Genomic DNA, 27,008 nt, shown 5'->3' with positions numbered 1-27,008 from the left:
AAGGGTTCGGGCGTGGGAGGCCTCTTCCGTTGCGGATCGGCTGCTGGGCGCCGGCATCGCTGGGCCGCCTCCTGCCGGTGGGGCGTGGGGGTGGCTGGGGTTTGGGGTGTGCTGGTGGAGTGTTTGGACCTTGACGTTCGCTTGTGTAGTCTTTGAAAGCAGTTACTTGAGAAGACAAAACTAGGCTTTGTCTGCGGAGAGGAACTAGAAAGTCCACGTAGACAATGAGCATTTCCCGGTTGCCGCGGGTTATTTCAGGTTATGCCCAAGTGCGTCTGGCCTGGTCACGGGTGATGGGGTTTTGCGTCGCCAAAACAGGCTTGTATCTCTGTTTGGTTGTATAGATATCAGCTACAAGCAAGCAAACAAACAAACAAAAAGCAGATAGCTTCTTAAATCTACTTTATATCAATGCAAGAAAAGGAAGCATTTATCTGACAACCTTTGCTTAACATCCAACAGTAAAACTACTAACACATTCCCTATAGCACAGTATTACTTCCAGAAAAGGTGGTCTTTCCTTCTGGAGTTTATTGAGTGTGCACGTAAGTCAGCCGAGCACGTGTTTCTGGATCCTGTTGTTGGTTATCCCCCATCTGAGCAGTGTGTTTTTGCAGGGTAGGTCAGGTAAGAGCAGGCGTCTGAAACCAGGTAGTGTCAAAAGGAGGGTCAGGACCGATGGTCCCCTCACTGCTTTCTTTAGCAGGAATTCATTACTTCTGGCTACCATTAGGCATATTGTGTAATTGTTTCTGTGGAAACCTCTAACAAGTTTAGCACATAATGAAGTTACTTCTTAGTAATAAAATAACTAAAATTTGCAGAAACACAAATGTTCAAAATGCTAGTACAGCAAATAATGTTGCTCTAATGTAGTTGCTTTTATTCAAAAGAGGGAGGTTTGATTTTCGTAAAGTCTAAATGCCATTTAACGACTAGCCCAACCTAGAATTCTGTAGAAAAAATAACATGCAGTTTTAGCATGCACTACATTTGTGTGTTATTCAGTGTAAAACTTGCAGCATATTAGTGACATCAAGAATTATTCGAATGCTGGAAATGAGGGGACACACTTGAAAAACATAACTGCTAATCTGTTTGGGTTTTTTTTTAATGTCTTTGCCCATATCGGGTGTTTAAAGCACCAACACAGGCTCTATGCTAATGTGAAAGCTCCCATTTCAGTTAGAAATTAATTGGAACCTGTGATATTTTAATACATGTTGAAATAGTAGATAGTAATTTCTAACTCGGGTTTTATAAAAGGTTGTGATTTGATATATCTAGCCTACAGTTAAGTGGATTAAGCAGGTTGTAAACAACAACATTCAGAAGGGGCAGGACAATGGACCCAGGAAGCCTTTGGGAATATGTGAAATACCCTCTTCATCTCCCGGCTAATGTCAGATGGTGATATTATTTCTGCTGGGACCACTGTATTTCTGTTTTTGTTTACCTGACATAACCCTTATATGTCTTCCATTGGACCTGGAAAGATCTGGGTGTTTTCACCTCCCTTTAACTACGGTAAAAATTGAATGTTTGGCCCTTCTGCTGGGGGCTTAGAACCTTGCTGTACCCCTGCTCCTAGCACACGATGAGAGGAGGCATTTCCTTGCTACTAGTCCCTCATGCACAAAGCAGGATACAGTCTAGCCTAATATTTGTTAATCCATAATTGCCTGCCTAAGTTCTGTATAGTGAAAAATATAATGTGTTTTTGTATGGATAAACCGTCTCTGTTGCTGCAAATATTTGCTGCTGCAAACTGTTACTGCACAAGTGTGGGAGGGTTTGCCTGATTTGCTGCTGATTTGTATGGTGAGTGACAGCTTTGGACAAAATCCAAATCCTACATTAATATTAATTTATTGATGTAAATTAATGCAGAACAAACAATAATCAGCAGCTAGCTCAACAACTGTAGTAAGCTGTCCACTCTAGCCATAGGATTCTTATTTCGAAGATACCTGATAGACACTTGACATCATGTGTTGTTTAGAGAAAGGGAGTAAACGCTTTGCTGAGTTATGCTTATGTTAGGGGAAAAAAGTACGGAAAATTTATGGGCTTGAAAAGTGCTAGGAAAAAAATTAGGTGAGGCTCTTTAATAGCTGTTTACTGGTTTTTGTAACAGAAGAGGAGAGGCTGTCATTGGCAAAGATCTGAAAAAAAGTATTCTGAGTACTAATTCTAGTTTGAAATAAGCAGAAGCATGTAGCATCAGGGTATTTTTTATGGAACTATAACTAAGGGAAGTTAATAACTGTATAACCTGTACACTTGGTGCGTTTACTTACTTCTATTAATTAAATGTACTTTGTATTGTGTGCCTCATTTATTACATTGTGTCATATTTGCTGTGGCTGCCGGGGAAGGCAATGAAGATGGGTGCTCATCTAACAGGTGCTCCACTCCCTTTGTTCTTTGTATACACATATTCAAATCACATAAGGCAGGGGACAGGATAGGGCCTGTTAACTCATTGCTGATTTCCCTAGCAAATAAACCAGCTGCAGGTCCAAGCCCTGGATTAGTGCTGAGGAGAAGGTGGCATTTGTGTGGGACAGGATGCTTTCATGGAGCCCCTTAGCCAACTTCTTTTGGGACTTAGAGTGCAGAATATATTTTCTACTTGTAGGTAAGATACAGTATAAATTATATTTGATTGTCCTTGTGGAAATGGAAATTGATTTTATAAGATTTATGTTTATAAATTTAAAGATATTCCTGTTGTGTTCTCAGATGTTTAATTTCAGGAAAGTAGCCTAAAAGCTTTTAATCATTTAAATCAGATACTGGCACCCTGTTTTATGAGTGGAGCTAAAGTTTTAGCACCTGACAAAAATGAGTGCTATACATAATCTATATGTAAAATGTGGACATTGATTAAATATATATAGTCACATTTATTGAGTACTATATACGTTGTGCATTCTTTTTAAAAAGTAAGGCTGGAGAGGTTCTAAACCAAAGTTTATACAGAAGCTGTTAAACATACCACTTTAAAAATTTGTTGAGACAGTGCTGATACATTATTTTTCATTTCATTATGATTAATTTATATGTAATACTTAAATGTACCTAAAACACAATTAATCTTTTAGTCAAATGAAGAATGTCTCCCCAGTAATAGTGCATTTGTTTGGTATCTGGGTGGAGTTTTCATAAGTGTGAATTTGTTATCCATGCAGTGGATAAAAAACAGATGTTCTATGCGCTTTGACAAGAATATCCTGTCAAATGTCAGAGAAACTTATTTCTACAAACTACTGTAATTAACTTTTTCTATATTTAATTGGGTTTGTAAATGTCAACAGAGGAAATATATAATATTACAGGTGTAGTGCATCCTCTAATCTTTCATCTATAATAAGAATTTTTCTCTTCTTTATGAACCTTATATTAAAGTCATCTAGTTTCCTTGATTTTGTGCTAAATACTTTTTCAAGAGTTTTTGCTTCATAACTATTGCAGATTTAGATGAAGATTATTGGATCTCTTCTTTAAAAATGAAAAATCTTTGGTTGACAAAAAACACAGTGAATGTATGTTTTATTTACATTGCAACTTTATTGGACGTTTTTCATTAAAACCCTGCTAGAGATATTGTCATGCAAACAGAGTACTTTAGAGTACATTTGTTCACCAGGAAGTCTCGTCTTATACCCTTACTCAGATATATACATTTTCTAGTAAGGGAAATGTGCTGCTCATACTTAATATCATGACAAGAACCAGGTGCATTGGAGACATGATGCAAAGTCCGCTGAAGACATTGACCTCAGAAGCTAAAATTAAGTCCAGTAACAAAGCTCAGTAGAACTTTTTCTTGGGCAAAAATCCCAACCCAGGGAACAGTATGCCCGAGTTTTTCCTGATATAAATGGATATACAGAAATCGCAGCTTCCCTGGTCCATTATATCTGGGATTTTTTTTTTCATAAATGAACATACTTGCAAAAAGTGAAAAAAAGGCAAAAACTATTATCACTGATCTAGTGACATTTTACACTGAGTTCAGGGAGTTTGGAGAGCTGAAGAGCTAAATGAACACTGGTGAAAAGCAGTTGAGAGTCTAAACTCACTTTGACAAGGAGATGTGCATATTAAATTCAGAGAATGCTAAAACCTCACTAGGCAGGTTTCAGTTTATGCCATAAACTCAAAAGTTATGTCATAGTTTTTTATTTAAACTAAAACTGCAGCCCTTGTTTTATGTCAACAGTTCTGTTGTGCTTGCTAATACTGGTGATAGCAAAGTGAGATGGAAGCAAAGCACAGATCACTGAGCTCCAAGTGGAGGTCATTTTGGTACAACCCTTATGGTCATTAAACAAAAACTAGTTTCTCAAATCACATTGTCTTGGAAAAATATGTATCATATTTGGAAGGCTGTAGGGATAGGAATAATTATATGGAATTTGTGCCTGATGAATATGAATTTAGTTTGGCACATTGGCTTGATTTTGCTATTAACATTAATTCAAGGATTAGTCAAAACGGTCTTCAGTTTAAATTTAACATCCAGACTAGTCTAATACAAGAGAATCATAGAACCATTTAGGTTGGAAAAGACCCTTAAGATCATCTAACACTGCCAATTTCACCATTAAACCATGTCCCTGATCAAAACATCTACGTGTCTTCTAAGTACCCCCAAGGATAGTGGTGAGTCCACCTCTTCCCTGGGCAGCCCATTCCAATGCCTGAAAACACTTTCAGTGAAGAAGATAACGAGAAGATAACCAGACTGCAGAAGATATGGTCTCTGCAAAAACCAGAATTCTTCCATCAGTGCTCCTGTAAAACCCTTGCCTTTGACAGAGCACCATTTTCTAATAACTTGCCCCAGTCTCAGCCTGCCTTGTCCCTTGCCCTGCCAGCCGTGGAGAAGTTCCTGTGTGTACTGGTGGCAGTCCACAAAATCATCCTAGCAGAGCCTGATTGAGCAACAAGCCACTCCTGAAGGGACACCAGGGAAAAATGGAGTTTCCGCCCTCACCACCTCTGGCCTTGGCTAAAAGAATTTCCTTAACTGCACATCAAAATGTCTTTCCAAGCTGTTACACGGAGCCAATTTTCCCTGTGAATCAAGTGGAGCAATGTTAATTTGCAGTTTCTATTCCCACAGTTTTTAACTGCAGAGAAAGTAAGCTTTCCAGCCAAAATTCTCTTCTTCTTGCTCTAGTATGGTGTTACCTTTCATACTGGTGGTCCCACTTACCCTGGTGCTTGCAAGACCTTTTTGGGTTTTGCTAATTTTCTGCACAAACAGATCTGTGAGAAATATTATTTGTTTTACATATTTTATGATTACATTGCAGCTGTTACTGGCTTCTTATCCAACAGCACAATCGCTTATTGATAGCTAAATAAACCCAGAAATTGAGCAGCATCATGTGTAAAGAATGAGGAAGGATATGGACAGATCTTTTAACTGATCATTTACAGATCTCCCAGCTCTCTGTTTGAGAGATGTTTTTTACTTCATTTCAGTTGATATAAAAATTGAAATGTACTTGATATGTTATATAAAATAGATCTCCAACATTACATATTTTCTGAAGGATTCTACTGAGAAGTTACTCTCTGGTTTTTTCAACTGGACAACAGCAATTTAAATCTGATTTGTGCAGTAGGGTTGTCAGGGAATTAACCTCTGAGAAATGTTACACACATATTTTTTTAGCAGTCGTTAATAGCACAGTCACGTATTTTTCACACATAGCTCCCTCTACCCTCCCCCTACTACACACCACTTTCCAGGTAGAAATGTACTCTATGTGCTTCAGCTGGGGACTTACTTTTTGGTTACAGGTATTTGTCAAGAATCACAGAATCCCAGGTTGGAAGGGACCTCAAGGATCATCTGGTCCAAAGAAGGATGATCAGTAGCAGAAAGAGGATAGATGGTGCATGGTGATAACATTGCATATTGCCCTGGGCAGTGCATTCTCAGTCTCCAGTGTGCTCTTATGCAGTGTCAGATTACTTAAATCCCTTTTTTACACGTCCTTACTTAGGAGAGGTTGCCTTTTTTTTCCTAGGGTTTTGTCTTAGCACTTGCAGTGTGCTTTTCGGAATTATTGAGCACTCAAAGCTGAGCAATTAAACCTGGAGTCAATAGGAATTGCATCTTGAACGTACTAAAATACGTTTATATGTATTTTGGGAAATCCAGTCCTTAATATTTCAAAATGATCATCCAAAATAAGTGGGTATTTTTGCTGTTAATTTTCTCTGGGCTTAAATTCTTCACCTGTAAAATCTTATCAATTATAATGGTGTTGTGAAATCAGTTCATTAATGTCTATGCCTTCTTTTGCTGTTCTTTTGAGTTCTGTGGAAAAGTTCATGTGAAAATCAGTCACTCAGTCCTGAGACTAAACCTTTAATAATGTTCTCTAAATATGTCTCATGCTGGCACAGTGAAAAATGATTAAAAAAAACATACATGGGAAAGACAATGATTAACCAAGGAGTGGCCTTTTTGCACCATAGCAGAGACAGAATTCTTGGAGAACAGAATTAATCATGTAGCTGAAAAATTTGCTTTTGTGGATATCAACATCAGTTCTGCTAATTTCCTAAGATCAGAATACTTGACTTTGGCAGGCTTAGTAATGTTTCATGAGTTTAGTCTTGCAGGTACTGAGCTGTCATCAATAATAACTATATATAATTATATCAAACATTCATGGAAGTCCTGCTTGTCACATTTTCAGTCAGTTTCTCAATATAGATGGCAAAGCAACTAAGAAGTTGCTCTGTAGCTGAACCAACCTAGAAAAAATTCCTAAAAATTGAGTGTGCAGTCCAAGACTATTAGAGAGTGTGAGACCTAGGAATTTGAAATATTTTAAAGGGAAAATATTTTATACATTAATGTAAATGTACATTTTCTCATTTTTCTCAAACTTTCAACAGTAAAAGGTCCTTCCTTTGGTTTTCTTTATATTTTGAAGCTGCAGCTAGACCCAACTTCACCAAGGTCAATGAGCGTTTGCCTCTTTCTTACTTGATATCTGAGTTATAACTGTACAAAAAAGTGTAAGTTTTAACATTGAGAGTTTTTTCATGGTGAGAATTTCTCATTCAAGTTTTCCAGGTTTCCCAGTTGTGATTTGGGTTTGTTTATTTGTTTGTTCTTTCATTTTTATGCAGGTATTTGTTCTGCCTTAAAGTTGACAGTACCATCTCATACCATCCATGGTATTGAGGGACAACCACTTCATCTTACTGTTGACTACAATTTCAATGCTACAGCTTCTGAAATCCAGATAATTTGGCTTTTTGAGAGGCCTCAGAGTAATCCAAAATACTTGCTTGGCTCTGTAAATCAAACAGTAGTTCCAGATTTGGAATACCAGCACAAGTTTACCCTTGTACCACCGAATGCCTCTTTGATGATCAATCCATTGCATATCAGTGATGAGGGCAATTATATTGTAAAAGTCAATGTCCGTGGAAATGGGACAATAGCTGCGAGTCAAAAGATTCAAGTAGCTGTTGATGGTAAGTTAGTAAGAGATGGTATCTTCATTTTGAAAATAGAATTGCAGTAGTTTTGAAGTACTGGTTCTTAGTATCCAGTTACAATAGTGTATCGTTTAATGCAACCATACATTAATAAATTCTAACAAGTTATGTTGTTTTGTACTGCTACTGGAGGAAATGATAAAATATGTCATCTTTAAACAAAATTAATATATTGACTGATGTTTCATAAGTAAAAAACTGAAGAGGTAGAATTATCTAAGAGAATTACAAGAGGCTACTGTAATTTATGGATTACACAGAGAGAGCCCTCCAACTGTTGGGCTTGGAAGAATGAGATGAATGACATCTTGAGGTGACAGAGTTGTAGCTGCCATTTAACTGACAAACCAATGCCAATTGGCAGCCATCCTCACGACTGGATCACCCCGTGGTACCCAGTGTGGGGAAAGCTGTGGGCAGTCATACTGAGAAGTCATACATCATGGGCAGTGTCATGCTTTGTGCTCTTTTCATTTCTATGGCCTCAGTGATTTGTATGTGAGGCAAGAGCTGGAGGCTGTGGTATACCTCACTGCAGCCTTTATCTTATTACCAGTAATCTAAACAGTCTGGTTTTATTCAAGTACTGTAACAATTCTTGCAGTCACCAGCTGAGAGTATGGCTTTCTTTTTTAACCTTTAACCACATTTAATAGATAAAATTTGAAGTATGAGTAATTTCCAGTGAGAATGATGACTGCTATTTGAATCATCTTGACAATGAAGACTGTGATATAGTGGCTTCTCACTTTAACAACTCTTATCTCTTTATTTTACAGTTCCAGTCACAAAGCCGACTGTACATACTGAACCATCTTCAGGAGTAGTGGAATATGTAGGAAATATTACCCTAAAATGTACTCTGGGTAAAGGTACAAGGGTAACTTACCAGTGGATGAAAAATGGGAAGCGTCTCCATGCTGGCCCTAATTATACCTTTTCATCAAACAATGCTACACTTCTAATTGTTCCTGTTGTAAAAGAAGACATTGGGAATTACAGCTGCCTAGTATCTAACCCTGTCAGTGCAATGGAAAGTGAGATAATTGCACCAACCATATATTGTGAGTATATGAAATATTCATTACTACGTTAGTATGAATGATCTGGCTGGAAAGAGTGCCTCTAACTATGGAAACGGGCAGAAAACAGTTGAGTCAACATTATATGTGAGTTTGCATTCCAAATGAGCTTGTTTGTAATAGCTCTAACTTACAACAGGGTAATCAAGTTACTCAGTGTTATGTAGTTGTGAAGATCAGTTTCAACTGCAGAATTCAAATAAGAATTCCATAGACGTCTTGAGATCTGGAGGTGATGGGACTTAAAGGAAAAAAAATAATCAGATGGTTACACATGTAAATATTGTTAAAAATGGAGGTGCCGAACAGTGTCAAAAAGCTAAGCACAGAAAGTACCAGGCTAAAAGACTGGTGTTAGTGGGTTTCCTCAAGATCATTTGGAGTCCAGTCCTGTTTAATGCTTCCAGTAATGGCACCAGCATAAAGATTGGGAATATCTCAATGAAGTTAATCTGTGACATTAAATAGGAGAACTTAATAACTAAAACATAGTATTAGAACGGGTATTAAATTTACTAGTAAAAAATAAATGGGCATGGCCTTTTAGGGAATAAAAAACATGAACTTCTGCTGGTGAGATTGAGATCTATTGGGAAATAATCAAGGCAGTGAGCCTGGATGATTGAGCTATCACAAGATTTCTGTGAACTAGCAGTGTGATTCATGCATGAGAAAGGCATATGTAATTCTAGGGTGATGGGCAAAGGATTTCCAACAAGGAAACAATGGAATACTAATGGCACACAGAAAGTCAGACCCCATGTAGAATGCTGTTTGCAGTCTCTGCAGATCCTAGAGCACTGATCTCAGATTGGAAAGAAACAGAAAATAAAGAAATGGGGAAGAGATCCAGAGAACTCAGTCAGGCTTAGCAAAACTAGAGCTGAACAGGGTGTTTGCTTTCCACATCAAACAGGAAACATGAGGGAGAAAGAAGAGTTGCATAAAGACCAGTGTTGCCAGAAAAATAAACCATAAAGTAGCCATATATTTTGACTGGAAATGGAGGCACCTGAGAAACTAACTGTGAACATAGATTGAGTTCATGAATGAATTTAATCGGTATTCAACAATTTATAGTATAAATCTTAGAATGGGCACTCATTTTTCCCAGTGCCTCCAAGATTTGCAAGTAGCACATGCTACACGTGACCTCTACTCCTCATGTCCTCAGGGGCTGAACTATCATTCTCAGTGGAGAGCTGAAATCAGACAGGTCAGGACATACTTTGTCACCAGTCCTGTTCAGATATAATCAGTTTAACAAATGGCAGAGGGGATGGCACAGTGCAAGGTCTGGAACAGGATTCCTGTCCAGCCAAGTGTTAGTGCTCACTCCTGCTTTTACCAAACTCTGTTCATCTGGCAGCTGGTAGGCAGTATATGCCCTAGACTTGTTATGATTGCACTACCAACAAATTCAGAACCTACACCTCTTACTGTCCTTCTCCTCCTTTCACCTCTTTCATTCTTCTACTTATTTCTTTTTAATTATAACTTGGAAGAATTAGATAAGGGCGTGACTTGCACCTAAAGCGTGTGTCCGGGATCTCTACACTGCACCAAGAGTAGAGAAAAAGATTGCCTAAATTAGCAAAGATTAAAAAGGACATTGTTTGATATGAGCTGATCACTAATGCAGACCTTATAAAATTGACAGCAATACAGACATGAAGATGAAGAAGCTGCTGCAAAGAGTCCTAAACAGGGCAGATGTGAATTGAGCTTCTATCTCATTAGACAGAGGAATCATGCTAAAACACTCTACAAGGAAATAGCTCCAGCACCGATGGGAGTTTTAATTTATCATTACCATAATTTAAAAAAAAAAATTTTTCCTCAAGGTAGCACATTTTTAAATGCCTGCTTTTGTACAGTCAGAATCTCAGCTCACTTAAGTGTTTAAAGTGCTAAGTGTGAGAGATGAAGGTTTATGAATTCAGTGCCTCTATTGCTTTTTTCATTTTAATGAGCTGTGAATGGGCCTTATACACCTCTTTTTTCAAAGAATAGGTACACAAAACTTGGGGTCGCTGTATCCAGCCCAACAGCCTTCTTACAATGCAATAAAATCAGGTCAAGTTAGAAAAATATCTGCCACTCTTGCTAGTGTTCAGACTGTTCTTTTTGTTTGTGGCACAGCCTGCATGGCATTTGCATTTCTGACCTGTTGCACACAGGATCGGCTCCAGCGTGCTGATCACACTGATGGGTGTCTGGGACACTTGCACTGACCTTCAGTCTCAGCCCTAGTACTGCTTCCTTCCTTCTTTCTCACTCAACTACATTACAGCAAATTTGAAAAATCTTCCCAAGCTCTAAACTGGAAACTTATTTTTGACTTATTGTTTATCAGAATTTTAAAATGTCAAAGTTACTTCAATGTCCACGTTTCTGGAACATTTTGCTGTTTGAGTGGTTGGGATATGCCGCTCAAAAGATGAGTATATATCAAAAACTTTGAGATTCATGTGTGTAAATAGCATTTTAAGTATTTGCATTTTCAGAATGTCCTTTGTAATTCATTAGAACTGAGGGTTTGCTTTGTGCGTAATGTAAGATTTGAAAAAAAATGTTAGAACAATGCAATGCTGAAAGACTGCAATACATTTGCTGCTGTCTGTATCCAAGTCAGTGATGGGGATTGAGGCCTTACTTCCTGAGCTATATGAAGTCACTTAATTTGGTTCAACCTCTGCCTGCAGCAGAGGTTGTCTCCCAGCTCCCAGTTGTCAATAACAATCCAGAACAGGCCCTGGGATCTCTCTCTGTGCCATATGTCATTGCTGTGGGGGAGTTACTGGAGGTGATAAAGAAAAGGTCACTCACGGTAAATACCTGCCATCTGCTTGGAAACTGTAACAGTCTCATGGTGATAGGAGCAATTGGAAATACTCCCATAGAGCAGTAAATTGTTACTCAGAAAGGATGATTTATTATTTTACAAGTCATTTAGTTAACTGTTTTTACTGAGACAAAAGGCATGTTGAAAACAATACTGGAAAAGAAACATAGAGCTGAGGGATCCATGAAGGCTGTCACTGTGGTTTTTTACTAAGTATCAAAAGTAGGTTTTTTCTTCATTTCTTATTAGTATTATTCTGCTTCTCCATTAGCTATGATGATAGTGCACCCCAGAACATGGCTACTGTAGTAGTCTGACCCAGAAACTAATTATTTCAAGACTGGAAAAAGCTGTTGTCCTAGAGACTGCAGCAGAAACTTTTGTACTGTACTCACGGAGTTGAATTTAACAAGCTAAGTGGGATTTTCTTCCTGAGGACTTCCCAAAGCTGAAATATATTTACTATTAGAGCAGAAATGGTTAATTACCTGCTTTTTAGGATCATCCTTGAAGCTGTGTCAGCTGTCAGCTACCTCGTGTTTAGGGATCTCGGTGAGGCAAAAAACTGAGCCAGGTGAAGCAGAAGGGTTACCCAATCCTTGTGTTGACTTCAGCAAGGAATGCTACTTTTCAGATTTTGCCAAGATTTGACTGCTTCTTAAGGAAACCTCTCTCTGTTTTTTTCGAACATATATCCCCAGCCAGTGTGCGTCAATGTTTTTATAATGGTTTCTTTCAACTTGCATCTTTCATAAAAAAGTATAGTCATGTTGTCAGTGTTACCTTTCTATGCTGCACTGTTACGATACTGATAAAACAGTATCAGAACTCAGATTCTTTTGCAAATGTGGCAAATCACCCACCAGTCAGTTATTCTTGCCATTAGTCTCTGTTTACACATATCAAAGGTTATATTATCAGTGAAAATAAAAGCTAATTCTTCTAAGAAAGGAAAATTGGATAGGAAGAAGCAACAAATTGCTCTGAAAAGTAAAAAAGTATGTTCCTGCCTATAAATAGTGTGTGAAAGTCTTTACTTTCATTTATGAAAAAGATCAGTACGTCCTTTATCCTTTCCCATCTGAAAAAGGGGGGAAGTAAATACCTGTAAGAGGTGAGCCCCTGAAAGAGGCTGTTGTTCTGGGATAGGTCTGTGCTTCAGAGAAGTGCTCATTACAGGGTTAGCTGGCCCTTGGAGACAATAAAGCAAGTGACTCAGGAATTGCAGAGAAGAAGCAGCCCAGCATCTAGAGTTTAAAAAAATGCCTTTATTTTTCAAAGTGGCCCCTGCAATCTAGTTGGGAGCAGCACTAATTCATGCTAAAGTGAGTCTGTATTTTATTTCCCGAGTAAATATTTTGCATGATGTTGGCCATTCCTTAAAATGAGGCTGCAAAAAGCTTGCCACTAGGAAATAAATACAGAAAATAAAAAGCTTGACAAGTATATGTTGTGTAATGTGGACATTTGGTTAAAAGTGGACTAAACTGAAGTCACATGTGGTAGACATTCTCTTGTCTAAGTCTTCACAAGCAGAAAAAACAGAGGTGTACCAAAAAACAGCCTGTTTTGCGCTGCAGGTGACCTGTGTGTTCTTAAGGAATAAATGAGTCATAAAAAAAGGCAGATGGTAAATAGAAGTGTACGTTAGAGGAAGCTCTAACATCAGCCTGAGTTTCCTGGTGAGAAGGAGAGTCTGAAATGTACCAGTGTGCAGCTTCATGCCGCAGGGAATTTCACATTCAAACCCAGCTACACTATCTTAATTCTTCCAGACAACCATAGGAAGGTGTAAATATTATTTGATTGCATTGTCTACAATGGACGCAGTACTGTCCCCATTTTTTGCTATGCTATTCTGTGTGAGGCACTTGTCAGCAGCTTTACTGAACTTCAGGGATCCTACGAAAAAGATATTCTTCATGTTTTCTTCTTTTGGCTCTGTCAATATTAAGTCTGTGCATTTTTGATCATTCACATAAGTCCTTAGGGAATTAACAACAATAAAATTATTAGGGTGTTTTTTTTAACTGAAAAAAATTATTTAATAAGGCCCATTTTGAGTATTATATTCTCTACATTAATTTCTATACTTTCAAAACTTGAAAATCATTTTAACATATAAAGATATAAAGACCCCATTATCTGAAATGATCTAATAACATGGGAAATATTCCTATATATTTAAATATATTGTTTCCCTTCTCATTTTCCTATGAAGATTATCCTAGAAATACCTAGCTGCTCAATTTTTTGAGTAATGAACACATGACTATTGGACAATATATGCCTTTTCTAATCATATTCAGAAACACAGTCTTCTTTCAACATAAGGACTTACTCTTGAAAAAAGATCAGTAAATTTGGCATTGAAGTAGAAATCAAATATGCCCCTGAAGAAGATATACTCCTTTACTTCATAGCTTTTCCAACTGATTTCAGTTTTCATTCTTTTTATCATGCTGATCAATGCATAGACCTGTGCCTTTTCCTTAAACAGCAAATAAACCAATATCAAGTGGATGTAGTTTGAGCTAAACCTAGTACAGATCCAGTTATTGAACTGAAAGCTAGACTAGCCTTTAGAATGGATTCTAGGTAAGGCTAGTCTAACTTAAAAATTTTAAGTTTAGAGATATGCTCTCGTTTAAAGTTTAATTATATACTTTGATTTTCATTTTCTCACTGTGTTTTCCTTTTCTTTTTTTCAATGCAGATGGACCTTATGGTCTTAGAGTTAAGTCAGATAAAGGTCTGAATATAGGGGCAGTGTTTACAGTTGACATGGGAGAAGTTATACTGTTTGACTGTTCAGCAGATTCAAATCCACCAAATACTTATTCGTGGATTCGAAGGGATGACAATACCACTCATGTAATCAAATATGGACCCCATCTGGAAGTTGTATCTGATAAAGTGGCCCAGAAGACAATAGATTACATGTGCCGTGCTTTCAACAACATGACCGGAAGACGCGATGAAACTCACTTCACAGTCGTGGTTACTTCTGTAGGTAAGAAATTAATGTCATTGCTGTAACTGTAATATCTGATTGGAGTCTCAGCCGCATAGAAAGGGGTAATTCTTAGAGTATGTATCAGAATTGAGGTCTGGCTAACAATGCAGTAAAGGGGCTTTTGGCCATTCAAGGTTTGCGATACAAGATTTACTCACCGTGTGACACAACTTCGAATAAGGCCCACTAAGACTGAAGTTTTGTGGGGTTTTATTACTATGTTCATAAAAATTATTTCACTGTCATTTTTGTGAATTTCTGGATTGACTGCTAGGTTCTGTTCTCCTACACTATAACCTCAGCTCCTCTATCAGCTCTTTGTTAAAGAGCAACAAAGCAGTTTTTCAGAAAATCTCCAGAAGCATACAGGGAAGAACAAGATATTGAGGAAGTGTGATATCTCTTATTAGTACAGATGGATACAAGTATTTTCAGATAAAGGAGTGCATGTTATTAATGTTCAACAAGATAGAATAGATTGCCTTTAGAAAATTTAACAAAGCAATTTCACTTGTGCAGAACAAAGAGCTCAGCCATTTGTTAGTCAGATAAACAAGGAGAGCAGATGTCCATCATTCAGGATGATTTATTGATTCATCACAAATCCATGGCTTTCAGTATGCTGGAAGGAAGATGCATTGCGATTTTACAATGAAAATACTGCACTTGAAAACTAAACTTTGTGATTAGTGGTGAAAGCAAATGCAATAAGAGCTGTGTCAATAGAAATAAACATGACATTTCTCCAGGAAGTTCGTGTAAGCTATGATATATATGTGAATATTCATCAATATCTGTTAAGAAGTGTAGCTGAGATTTCCTTTCAAAGGGCCAAAAGAAGGGAAAACTCCACAGCTTCATGGTAAGTTGCACTTGAAATAATAGATTTCCTAATTACAAATATTTTACTTAAATACGTATTATTAAAACATTTTATCCTGTGTATTTAAAAATGTAAAAAGGCTATTTTCCCCCTCTGTAACCATGTGCTTTTTGATGAGTATCCAGATAGCACTAAATCCAGATGTCAAGCCCACACTTTGCAATGCAGCACTGACTGATTCCGAGAGGTATGAATTCACACTCAAGGCTAAATCTCAGAGATGCTGCTCAGGCTAAATTCTGATTGTAACTGAATAAATATACCAAGCAAAGACTATGAAAGTTGCTCCATATTCCTTTTCCCTATCCCCATAATCCTAGATATGGAGCCTGGACTATGCCTTTCAAAATATCAGAAACCCCATTTTCAGCAGCAACAGAAAGTCTGATGTTTCAGAAGACTTTACACAACTTCCCAACTAAAGGATAGAAACTCACCTATATGGTGCTATAAACAGCTGCCTAATTAATACTACAGATGATCAAGCATCAAAAAAAAAAAGCATCAAGCACTGTTAAATAATTGTATCAATAAGTTACAATTATATCAACAGCTGCACTAAGCTTTTTACCCAGTTTTAGCCAGATTTCAAAATAAGAGGAGGTATCTCATTATGTACACCAGCCATTGCTCAGTTCTCAAGTTGAGTCAACTTGTGTATGTTAAATGCATGCAGAGCATGTCTTTGTTTTCTGCACTGGTATGATTACTGAATCTAAATTTGCAATAATTAATTTTAAAGGACAGTTTTAAGAACTCATCTGATTTTCCAGCATTTGGCCTTTTTTTCCCCTAAGGAAAGCAGTACATTGAAGGACTATGAAAAAATTTGGTGAAATTAGAGTGATTTATTTTCCCTTATCTTCAGGACACATCTAGTTCTAAATGCTCATATTTAATCTTCATGATAACCACTGCACATGCAGCCAACACGATGCCAGTGTACAATGGAGATGTAAGTAGATGTAAGCAACTCAATAGCTCTCTGCACAGGAGTTCAAGTACAGGAAATACATCCAGCTAAATAATACACATTTGAATTGTATTTATAAAACTGGCACTGACAAATATGCACCATTAATTTACATATACGGATTGTGACATGGCCATCAATTATGAGAATTCTGCACAGTTCAGAGCGAAGGAGAAGATTAAGGGTGCACAAGCAACTATGTCTGGCACTTCCTAACTATCACGTTCCTGTCTTTCCAAAATTCACTACAAATGTTTTCCACGTCCTTTTGAATATGTAATTTTAGGCAATTTGTATTTGTGTTGTATCAGTAAATCCTGCTGGCGAACTGCAAGGGAAAGAAATATTTTAAATATATTTAGACATGAATTCAAACAAACATAATTTATTGGGTTTTGATGGCGTTTGATAAACAACCAGACCGTCAGTGATCTGAAAATCTTGATAAAAAGTATAATGGTTCTTTTATCCCCTCCTACTCTACAGCTCCTACCACTTAGAGGATTTCCCTCCCATCTAACACAACCTGCTCACTTGTCACCCAGTTTCTTGGTAGTTCAGTGTCTCTATGGCTTAAGTTAGAATACAATCCTACTTTTTGTGATGCTGTGATTTGTGGATTATATTAACTAACCTTCATTTAGCTCTAGGTACCAACCTTCTTCTGGACTTGTTTTTGATATGCATATCATTGCTTTCTTAGTTGAAGATTTGTGGGGAAAAGTAAATATTACCAATTCACAAGAACCCAAATTTTGTACCTGTTTTGTATCTCTATGCAGCTTTACTAGCTTCAAATTAATTTCAAAAGATGTATTTTTCAGTGTCGTTGTAGCACATTGTAGAGAACAAGAAACTAAATACAGTATTCATCTTCTTTGTCACAGGGTTGGAAAAGCTGGCCCAGAAGGGAAAATCTTTATCTTCACTTGCAGTAATAACAGGAATTTCATTGTTTTTGATCCTAGCTATGACTTTTTTATTCCTATGGAAAAGATATCAGCCACATAAAGGTATGTAAATGTTAGACACAGTCCAGTTGTTCTTTTGAATCGTCAGAGCAAAAGGAATAATTTTTTTTTCTTCTTCTTTTCAGTGATACAACAGAAGCTGCAAAGCAGGTACAAAAATAAATCATTCTTAGGTCTTGAAGTCCTTTCCATCAATAGAATTGTATGTTATCATATTAATTTTCTTTCCTTGGCTTGTGACGTCAAACTGAGAAACATGTTTATGTTTTCTAGGCCAGAGGCTGATTACAGAAAGGCACAGGCATTTTCAGGTAATGCTAATAAAAGAAATATGAGCATAAGGTCAAAATCCTTTCCTGAAAAAAAAAATCTCCACATAAAAAAGAAAGAAGACAAGGAAGGGAAGTGTGTTTTTAACTTGAGTTGCACACCTCTATGTTAGCTTAGGACCAAAATGACAAGTCAGCATAGATTTAGCTCATGCCTGGAGTTCACAGCAGTATGTACCCTGTTGGTTTGAATTCTAGCTGTTGATCCCAGTATTTTGAGGTTAGAGTCATCTGTATCGCACTGCTCTCACCATATCACATAAATTAATGTCATTCTGGGATAGCAGTAAGAGGGGATACACCATGGGAGGATCACAATTACAGATGTTCATGGCACCAATTGTTACAAAATCATGAGATAATAATATGATATTACAGTGTATATATTTAACCTTCTGCCATATTCTGTACTACCTTTCTCTCTGTCATCAGGACCCAGAGTGGTTTTTTTCACTTTCTCTTTTCCCTCCACAATCCTTCCCACATGATCCTGGGTAGGATATGGTGGAGACCAGCCATCCTTTGTAAGGGTAGCACTTTTATTCCCATCCCTTTCTACCAGAGTGTCAGAGCAGACTGCTCTGACCCAAACAAGTGATATCAGAGGACAGGATCTCAGCACTGTTGTTGGTGCTGCAGTCTTTGCTGTGGAGTGATGCCCATGAGACAGCTGAGAGTCTCCAATGTCCTGGACAGTGGGAGGGTAGAGAAAGAGAGTAACTACGCCTAAGTACCAGCTGTTAACTACACCTAAATACAAGCTGTACCTGACATCCCAAATAATAATTTGACACCTATTAGTATCATGTTTCCTTTTATTATTGTCAGCATTGTAAAAGATTCAGGTGGTACTGCCTCACTACAGTGTAGATGTGCAGAGTTTATGGATTGGGCCTCTTTTCTATGGGAAATGAAAGTAAATTTCATTCTTCCAGCAAAGACAGTACCAATGGCTCTACCAAAACTAAGGTTAGCAAGATGCTCCTCACTTGGTCCAGGATGTTGGAGATCACCAAGCACTGTGCACACCGGCTGTGCAACTGCCCTGCCTCACTCTACACCAGTTTAGGAGCTTGGCAGGGAAGTAGTTTAAATCAGATCACATAAACAGTATTCAGATGTTTTAAAAATTAGGCCAAAATACTTTGCCAGCCATTATTTTCCAGGTTCATATTACATCTTGATCCTTTTTTTTTCGTGTTTGTCTGTTCTAACTTTAGGACATGAAAGTGCTTCAGATGATTTTGGGATATATGAGTTTGTCGCTTTTCCTGATCTTGCCAGTGGTTCTAGGGTATGTGATTTTGTATCATAAGCAGATGGTTCCTCATCTATTTCTTAAGGTGTGCTAAATATCTGTACTAGAATCCTTCTGTAGGTTTGCTCCTTGTTGCTTTTTACAGATGTTTACATGACACTATATTCCTGGCTATTGTTTACCCAGTATTTACTCTTTCTTTACTGCATTACTAGTTCAGTACTTTGTATCAACGTGGTGCAGTAAGGAATAACCAAGCACTAAAGACAGGAATCTCCATTCAACTACCCTATATTAAAAGAATATTAGTAGTGTTGGGTAGATGGGTAACACTGAACCACTTGTGTCACACAAGTAACTATTCTGATGCCATTTTGTCCCTTGACCCTAATATTGCTGCTCATGCAAAATTCAACTCTGTCAGTGCAGAAGAGTTTCAGGGAGGTATTTAAAATTTTCATTGTAAAAAAATATGTAAGCCAAATCTCAGCGGTATTTCACTAAAAAGTATTTGTTTAGCTTCATGTATTGTAGGGCAGGACAAGCAAAGGAATTTTGCTAGCAGAAAAAAATCCTTTGCATTGCATCTTTGCCGAGATTACTGTATAGTAGTTGGAGATGATTCTGAATGTTGTGTTAAAGGACCAAGAAAAAATCAGAAACAAGGCCACAAAATTTAGGGATAACAGAGTGAAATTGGGAGGAAGCAGAAGAGCGACTTTCTCATGCTAGAGAAAATTTCTGGCAATAGAGTGTTGTGCCTTTTGAGAGTATCAATATGTTCAGGTAAGGGAGAGCTCCTAAAGCATGGTTACAGGGTCACATTGTCACACCTATTTTGTTATTATGATTATTACTCACAATACATGATGTATTAGAAAAAAACCAGTCATAGACTAATAAATTCTCTGATGGAGTTGGATGATTGAAATATACGTTTATAGGGCTAGAGTGCTGTCATAAATGTTAGTGGAGAGGACAGACTTTCACAACAGCAGAGATAAAAGGCTCTTAGAAAACAGAGGAACTGAACTGTATCTGTGACAGTTTGTGACAATGAGAGGCTTATTAATTTAGAGATCAGGCCCTAAATGATTACAGCCTTCAATACACTGTGATATTATACTGAAGAGGGTATATTTAGATTATGTATTAGGAATAAATTATTTACTGTGAGGGTGGTGAGGCATTGGAACAGGTTGTCTCAGTTGTGAATGTCCCATAACTGGAAGTGTTCAAAGTCAGACTGGACTTTGAGCAACCTGGTTTAGTGAAAGATGTCCCTGTCCACGGGAGGAGAGGGGTTGCAAGTAGATGATCTTTAAGGTCCCTTCCAACCCAAACCTTCTATGATTCTATATCCCTTAGGCTGATCATATCACAATTCTGCAAGAATCGGGGCCTTGGTAGGTCAGAAAGGAGAGACTAGTGACAAGGACAACAGAATGGATGTACAAGCAAAGAAATCTATAATAATTTTCAGTAAAATTTCAAGGAGAAACTCCTCTGGTTTATGTTCAGTTACTCAGATTTGTAGTATTGCAGATAAAGTCGGCATTTGATCCACTCATTCACTGATTTGATCCACTGTCAGCCTGACCTCAGTGCCTGGCAAGGTTATGGAGCAGATCATTCTCAGTGCAATCACACAGCACCTACAGGATGGACAAGGGATCAGACCCAGCCAGCAGGGGTTTACAAAGGGCAGGTCCTGTCTGACCAACCTGATCTCCTTTTATGATCAGGTGACCCGCCTGATGGGTAAGGGGAAGGCTGTGGATGTTGTCTACCTGGCCTTCAGCAAAGCCTTTGACACCATCTCCCACAGCATTCTTCTGAAAAAACTGGCAGCCCATGGCTTGGACAGGGGCACTCTGCTGGGTTAGGAACTGGCTGGTGGGCCGGGCCCAGAGAGTGGTGGGGAATGGTGCTGCATCCAGTTGGCAGCTGGTCACTAGTGGTGTCCCCAGTCAGTGTTGGACTCAGTTCTATTTAATATCTTTATCGATGATTTAGATGAGGGGATTGAGTCCATCATTAGCAAATTTGCAGATGACACTGAGCTGGGGGGGAGTGTTGATCAGCTGGAAGGCAGGAGAGCTCTGAAGAGGGACCTGGACAGGCTGGAGAGTTGGACCGATTCCAACGGGATGAGGTTCAATAAGACCAAGTGCCAGGTCCTGCACTTTGGCCACAGCAACCCCATACAGGCTGGGCACAGAGTGGCTGGAGAGCAGCCAGGCAGAAAAGGGACCTGGGAGTTTGGATTGACAGGAAGCTGAACATGAGCCTGCAGTGTGCCCAGGTGGCCAAAAAGGCCAGTGGCATCCTGGCCTGTATCAGGAACAGTGTGGCCAGCAGGACCAGGGAAGTGATTCTTCCCCTGTACTCAACAGTGGTGAGGCCACACCTGGAGTACTGTGTCCAGTTCTGGGCCCCTCAGTTCAGCAAGGATATTGAGGTGCTGGAGCAGGTCCAGAGAAGAGCAACAAGGCTGGTGAAGGGACTCCAGCAAAAATCCTATGAGGAGAGGCTGAGGGAGCTGGGGTTGTTCAGCCTGGAGAAGAGGAGGCTCAGGGGAGACCTCATCACTCTCTACAACTCCCTGAAAGGAGGTTGTAGCCACATGGGGGTTGGTCTCTTCTCCCAGGCAGCTATCAGTAAGACAAGAGGGCATGATCTTAAGCTGTGCCAGGGGAGGTTTAGGTTGGATATTAGGAAGAAATTCTTTACAGAGAGGGTAATCCGGCATTAGAATGGGCTGCCCAGGGAAGTGGTGGATTCACTGTCCCTGGAGATTTTTCAGATGAGACTGGATGTGGCACTTAGTGCCATGGTCTAGTAACCACAGCAGTGTTGGATCACGGGTTGGACTTGGTGATCTCAGAGGTCCCTTCCAACTCAGCTGATTTTATGATTCTATGATTCTATGATTTTGGTTAGTAGAGAAAGGGAAAATAAGAAAGTGGAGATAATGAAGAACTGGAGGTAGGGTATAGGCAGAAGGACTGGGAATTTCTTATGGATGGGGAGTCTAGGTATGTCTGTTGTGTTGACATAAGATCAGATTAATGTACTTAAGATATTGAACAATTTCATTATTACTTCATTTATGGAAATTCTTTGCACTTCTCTGTCTTTGACATGCTAGTGGGAGTTTTATGCTGAACCCATACCCTGAATATGTTCTCCTTTTTTACTGTCTGCTCTTCTGCTTCTCTCTTTATTGAATGTTCCTTTCTTGACTTGCAGTATGTTAATATAAAGTACTTGCTATATTAAATGCAGAAGTTACATCCTAAATCTTCTAAGGTGCTAACTGAATTTAAAACTATTACTTGCCTTATTGTAAATGTGATGAATACTTACCCAAAATAAAATGTAAACTAATAGACATGACCTGTTCAAGGCACACAAAACATTGATGAAAAGTTAAAAAAAAGACAAGTTACATTATCAGTCTAATTTCTGTTAAATCTTTTCCTATTTTTACTTACAGTAGGAATACACTTTGCTACTTTTAGGTTTCAAGTCAATCTGTTCCTGGCTCTGACTTTGTCCCAGGCCAGGATATGCTTAATACGGTTTATGAAGTTATTCAGCATGTTCCTGACCAGCCGCAACAAGACCACCAACAGTAAGTTAAAGGCTGCGTTCACTCATGTGGTAGCTCAAAGGCAAAAACTTCAGCATCTGGAACAATTTAATTTTGGTAGCTGTTATTTGTTTCCATTGAGAGGGGTAAGGAAGGAAAACAGGTAAAAGCTACACTAGTTCCTCCACCATTTCCTATTCAATTCCTCACTTTTCCTGAAGACACCAGTCTGTTGTTTCATCATGCCAGTTTTGTGTAAGTGTGAAAAAAAAGGTAAGATCTTCAAACACTATTTCAGATGAAAATTCCTTCATAATTTAAGGTGGTAGCTATAGCTTCACAGCAGTGGGACATCAACACTTCCTACTGAGCAAGTTAAATATTCAATCAAAGCAATTTAATTGACAGCACAGCTTCCAGACCTACCAGCCATGTGTCAAGTAGAGTTAGGGTGGGCTTTTTTGCAATGTTGAAACTGGTCAGCTGATCAATGGTTATTAAAATAGCCACTGAAATATTAATGAACAATGCTTAGTTGCTTGAGTAAGCAGTGTCTTTAGAGCAAAAGAATTTTGTTCTGCAGTACCTTGTCTGGGAACTCCACAGAAACACTTTTGCTGCGTTAAATACCAGGAAGGCCACAGCATGTTGTTCTTATGTGGTTAGCGTGTGGTAGACCTGGTTTTGTTCAAGTCACCTACTGTGTAGCACTTCTTGGCATAAGAAGAGTGGATACAGCGTAAAGTTTCTGTAATTGCAGAATTACAATATAGCTGCCATAAATCTTTTGTGAATATTGAAAGTCTTTCCTACAAATTAAGAACAGCACACAAGACTTTATTTGGTAACAAACCTGTTATATCACATTGTCCATGTTTTTATGATGTGTTCTATTTCTTTTTTGGTTGAAAATAAAAATACACACTCTTACCCATATACTAATCAGTTGGCTTAGTAATCACAATGCTTATGTGACTGCATTAGCATTCTGTACTTACAGTACAAAAAATTTTGTGGTGGTTTTATCTTCAACTGTGTGTCCAAATTACATATGCAAACATACAGCCATGGTTGTAAAAACAAGTTGTGAGAAAGCAACAATGAATTACTAATTATGCTTTTGTTCTGCTTGGCATTTTTCACTTTGAACCCTAAGATGATTTTTAAAGCCAGATGTACAAAATAGCATTCATAAAATACATATTTTTTTATTCTTCCCTCCTACATGTCTTCCTTCTCAATTCTCTCACTGACACATGACCCCTCTGAAAAAAGGAATAAATGCAACAAAAAGGTAACTTCAACTTTGTGACAGTTCAGATTTCAACTCAAACTTCGCAAAGCATATTCTGTAGTTGTAAAGAACTAATTTGCATAAACCCATTTTGCTGCTCTTTTCATATTTCATATTTTAAAAAAGAAACATAGGAACAAAATTTTCACTAATAACACAAAATCTGCTAAGCTTGATACTGGGTAAACTACTCAGATTAGAAAGACCACATTCATGAATTTTCCAATTCCTGACCTGCTGAGAAGGAACACTCTGAGTGATAAATAAATAAGGACAACAGTGAACACTTGTGCTTACAGCAGGATGCTTCAGCATTCAGTATAAGGGAAAAACAAAACAGCACAGAATAGGGAATAAAGCTGGGAAAGTAATTGCAAACTCCTGTAGTGCAAAGTAATGATTGCTTATGGATGAATCCCACAGACTTGGTAGGCAGCCATCTGTACAATAATCAGCAATATTCATGAGAAAAATGGTACAAAACTTGCTTGCGCTCTGCTTATGGTTCTTTGTACAAAACAAAAAGAACAGCTATGGGAGCCAAACAGGTTTATTAGTAAACTGATCGTTTTGCTCTTATTCCCAGTGCTTCTGACTGGAACTGCTGTAATTTCATAAATTTATTAAAATAAATGTGCAAAGAAAAGTCAAAAGCAATGTTTCATTCTCAGATTTGCAGTCTGAAAATCCTTCAGATCCTCTCTTGAGTGTAACTTCACCAGCATTAGCTGGTGTTCTCTCTCTTGCTCTTAGAAATCCCAATGAGAGTACAAGGACATTCACAGACTAGCCAATGCCTAACACCTGGGAATAGCTTTTCCCTTCCACTTTTCTTTGTGCTTTTATCAGCATTTTTATCCTTTTATCCACACATGCACTTATGCCTTTGACACTCTAAACGGTTACAAAATTTTAAATGCACATCAGCTCTTAAAAGGTAAAAATACTGCTCAAAAATAATTAAACTCTTCAACTCTTGGGTTTGGACTGCTGGACTCATAACCTAATTGCAGTTGAAACATGAGGTGAGATGATAGCTGGCTGTGCAAAGTTTTATATTCATGTGTTCACATTAGTTGCTGTTCACAACAGTCTTTTGCAGATTCACCTCCTCTGCTCCTCAAAAGAATCAAATGGAAAACTCAAAGTCAGGTTTTGAGGAAACTGTTCTGCTCCATCTCTCCACAGTCAGTGGGAGTTACAGGACTGTCACATACTCAAGTATTCATTAAGACTCTTTTAAACCATGTTGGTTTGGGGTTTTTATGACATTTTTTGCACATTTTTTTAAACAAAATATAAATTGTGTGACAAACAGGACAACAGGCTCTTCCACATATGAAAGAAATATGAAAGTGGCTGTAAATGCTAATGAGCTAGAGGTTTAGCCAGCTTTTACAGATAAACACTGACAGCCCTCAACTGTTCTGATAACAGAAACTCTTTGTAACTTGGTTTTCATTTTCACTCCAAATGAAGATAATTTTACATCATCTCCCTCTCCTCTGATCCACAGTGTTTCTCTCAGATCAAGCATTAATCATTTCACAGATTTCTGCTCTGCCAGCTGCTGAAGAGCAGTGAGGATGCAAAGTCTTACCAGGCATTTCAGCACAGGGTTTGTACTGTGGACTGCACTGACTCAGCCCACCATTACCACCACCCTTTAGCAAGTGCTCCGATACATTATTGTTAGTAATGCATGAGCAGCTTGAAATATCTGTACTGAAAGAGCAGCAATGCAGGGTGCCATATTAGCAATTATATTATCTATGTTTCAAATCTGTCTTGTCTTTTAAATATTAGACATATTATGCATACTGAAAATTCAGTCAATGGGTTGCAAATGTGCCCCAAGAGCAGGCTGAAGAACTGTTTTACTTCTGTAATTAGAACTGCTGGTTTGTTTACATGTTTACAACAGTGGGGTTTTTTTAAAGAAAAGAAAGCCAACATTGTGGACAACTGTTATATATATCTATATATATGTTCTTTCCTAGATGTATATGAAGACATGGGAACAGGAAATCAAAGCATCTGCAAGTACTTCTTTTTCTTTATAACATACTGAAAGGAAATGCCAACAACTCCAAGAATGGCAAAGGCTTTTGCCACCTTTGCTTGAAATAGCAATTTTTCTTCAGACTGACAGTCCCTTTCCTTGGGGTGTTCCAAACTGTCCATTTCTTAATTTTTTTCTTTTTTAAAGTAATAATTCCCTGAAAAATACACGTATTTTTCATTAATTTCTTTTCCTTATTGGTGAACAGAAGACAAAGAGACAGCTTTAAAAATGCAGTATAAAACCTATATATTTTAGTAAAATGATCAGTAGAGGCGCAAAAAGAAATCAGACCCAAGATGCCATCCTCACTTGTTTATCAAAAAAATGGCAAAAATTGCATATGAGAGTTTTTCATTGGTGTTGACTTTTACAAGAATACTACCATGAAAAGTAATAAATGCAATATGACAGATTGCAAAATACATTTGAGTTTTAAAATAGTCTTTTAACTCATTTAATGTGACACCGTATTTTAATTTACAAACATAGAAGCTGATCTGTCAGGCAGTTAGAATTTAAAAATGTACATATGTATATTATTCAAAATAATGTGTTCTCATTAAATTCTGTTTCCTTTCCATTTTCACTGTTTTTCTATTTTCTGCTGAAGAGCATGTTTCTCATTGACTAGGAGAGCAAGTAATATTCAAGTTATTTCTTAAAACTGCAGAATGTTCAGGTTATTTGTATATTAAAATTGTAATTCTCCAGTGCAAGTGAAACTGATCTTACTCTGTTTAAACAGCGTGCTACAAGTACCTTCACAAATAGACGAATACTCTTCCAGAAGCTTCTGTTAGCAGGCATCTGAATCCTGCAGAAAAATTGACTATTATTTCCTCAGAGTCAGCTATTAGATGGTGTCAGTTGGCTGCAGCCAGGGAAAAGGGGAATTATGAACTGAATTAATCTGCAGGAAAAAAAAAGGATACTTCAGTAACAACTAATTGTGTGGGAAGTCATTAGTGTGAGTAATGAGAAAGCGTACAGTGTCTCCATCCTTTAAGACAGGCTGAATGGGATTATTTAAAGCACTCTTGCTTATGAAAAATTATTTCCACTCATTTAAAGTACCTCCCTAATATGCATTTAGTAAACATTCTTCCTGTCTCCATCTTTAAAACACAAGGAAAAATAACACAGTTTTCAGTGAAT

At 37.9% G+C, this 27,008-nt stretch overlaps 1 protein-coding gene across 6 annotated transcripts; it reads left to right on the top strand.

Annotated features, from left to right (window-relative positions):
• Positions 1 to 102: 102 nt before the first annotated feature.
• On the top strand, positions 103 to 26,430 carry HEPACAM2 (HEPACAM family member 2). Of its 6 annotated transcripts, none has more exons than XM_027639425.1 (11): positions 103 to 269; positions 7,168 to 7,518; positions 8,322 to 8,606; positions 14,186 to 14,482; positions 17,229 to 17,354; positions 17,438 to 17,462; positions 17,586 to 17,623; positions 18,862 to 18,935; positions 22,424 to 22,536; positions 23,722 to 23,788; positions 25,789 to 26,430. In XM_027639425.1, exons 2-11 carry the CDS (start codon positions 7,410 to 7,412, stop codon positions 25,849 to 25,851), a joined length of 1,197 nt encoding a protein of 398 aa, XP_027495226.1. In that variant the 5' UTR covers positions 103 to 269; positions 7,168 to 7,409; the 3' UTR covers positions 25,852 to 26,430. The 6 variants fall into 6 exon arrangements, with proteins under 6 accessions (XP_027495226.1, XP_027495223.1, XP_027495222.1 ...); XM_027639422.1 differs by having other exon boundaries at positions 103 to 2,641; positions 23,770 to 23,788; XM_027639421.1 differs by having other exon boundaries at positions 103 to 2,641.
• The last annotated feature ends 578 nt before the right edge of the window (positions 26,431 to 27,008 follow it).

The sequence above is a fragment of the Corapipo altera genome, unplaced genomic scaffold (genome assembly GCF_003945725.1).
Source record: "Corapipo altera isolate COAL_440 unplaced genomic scaffold, ASM394572v1 44, whole genome shotgun sequence".
NCBI classification, from domain to species: Eukaryota; Metazoa; Chordata; class Aves; order Passeriformes; family Pipridae; genus Corapipo; species Corapipo altera.
Note: the sequence above shows the minus strand (reverse complement) of the source record. Positions and strands in the feature narration are given on the sequence as shown.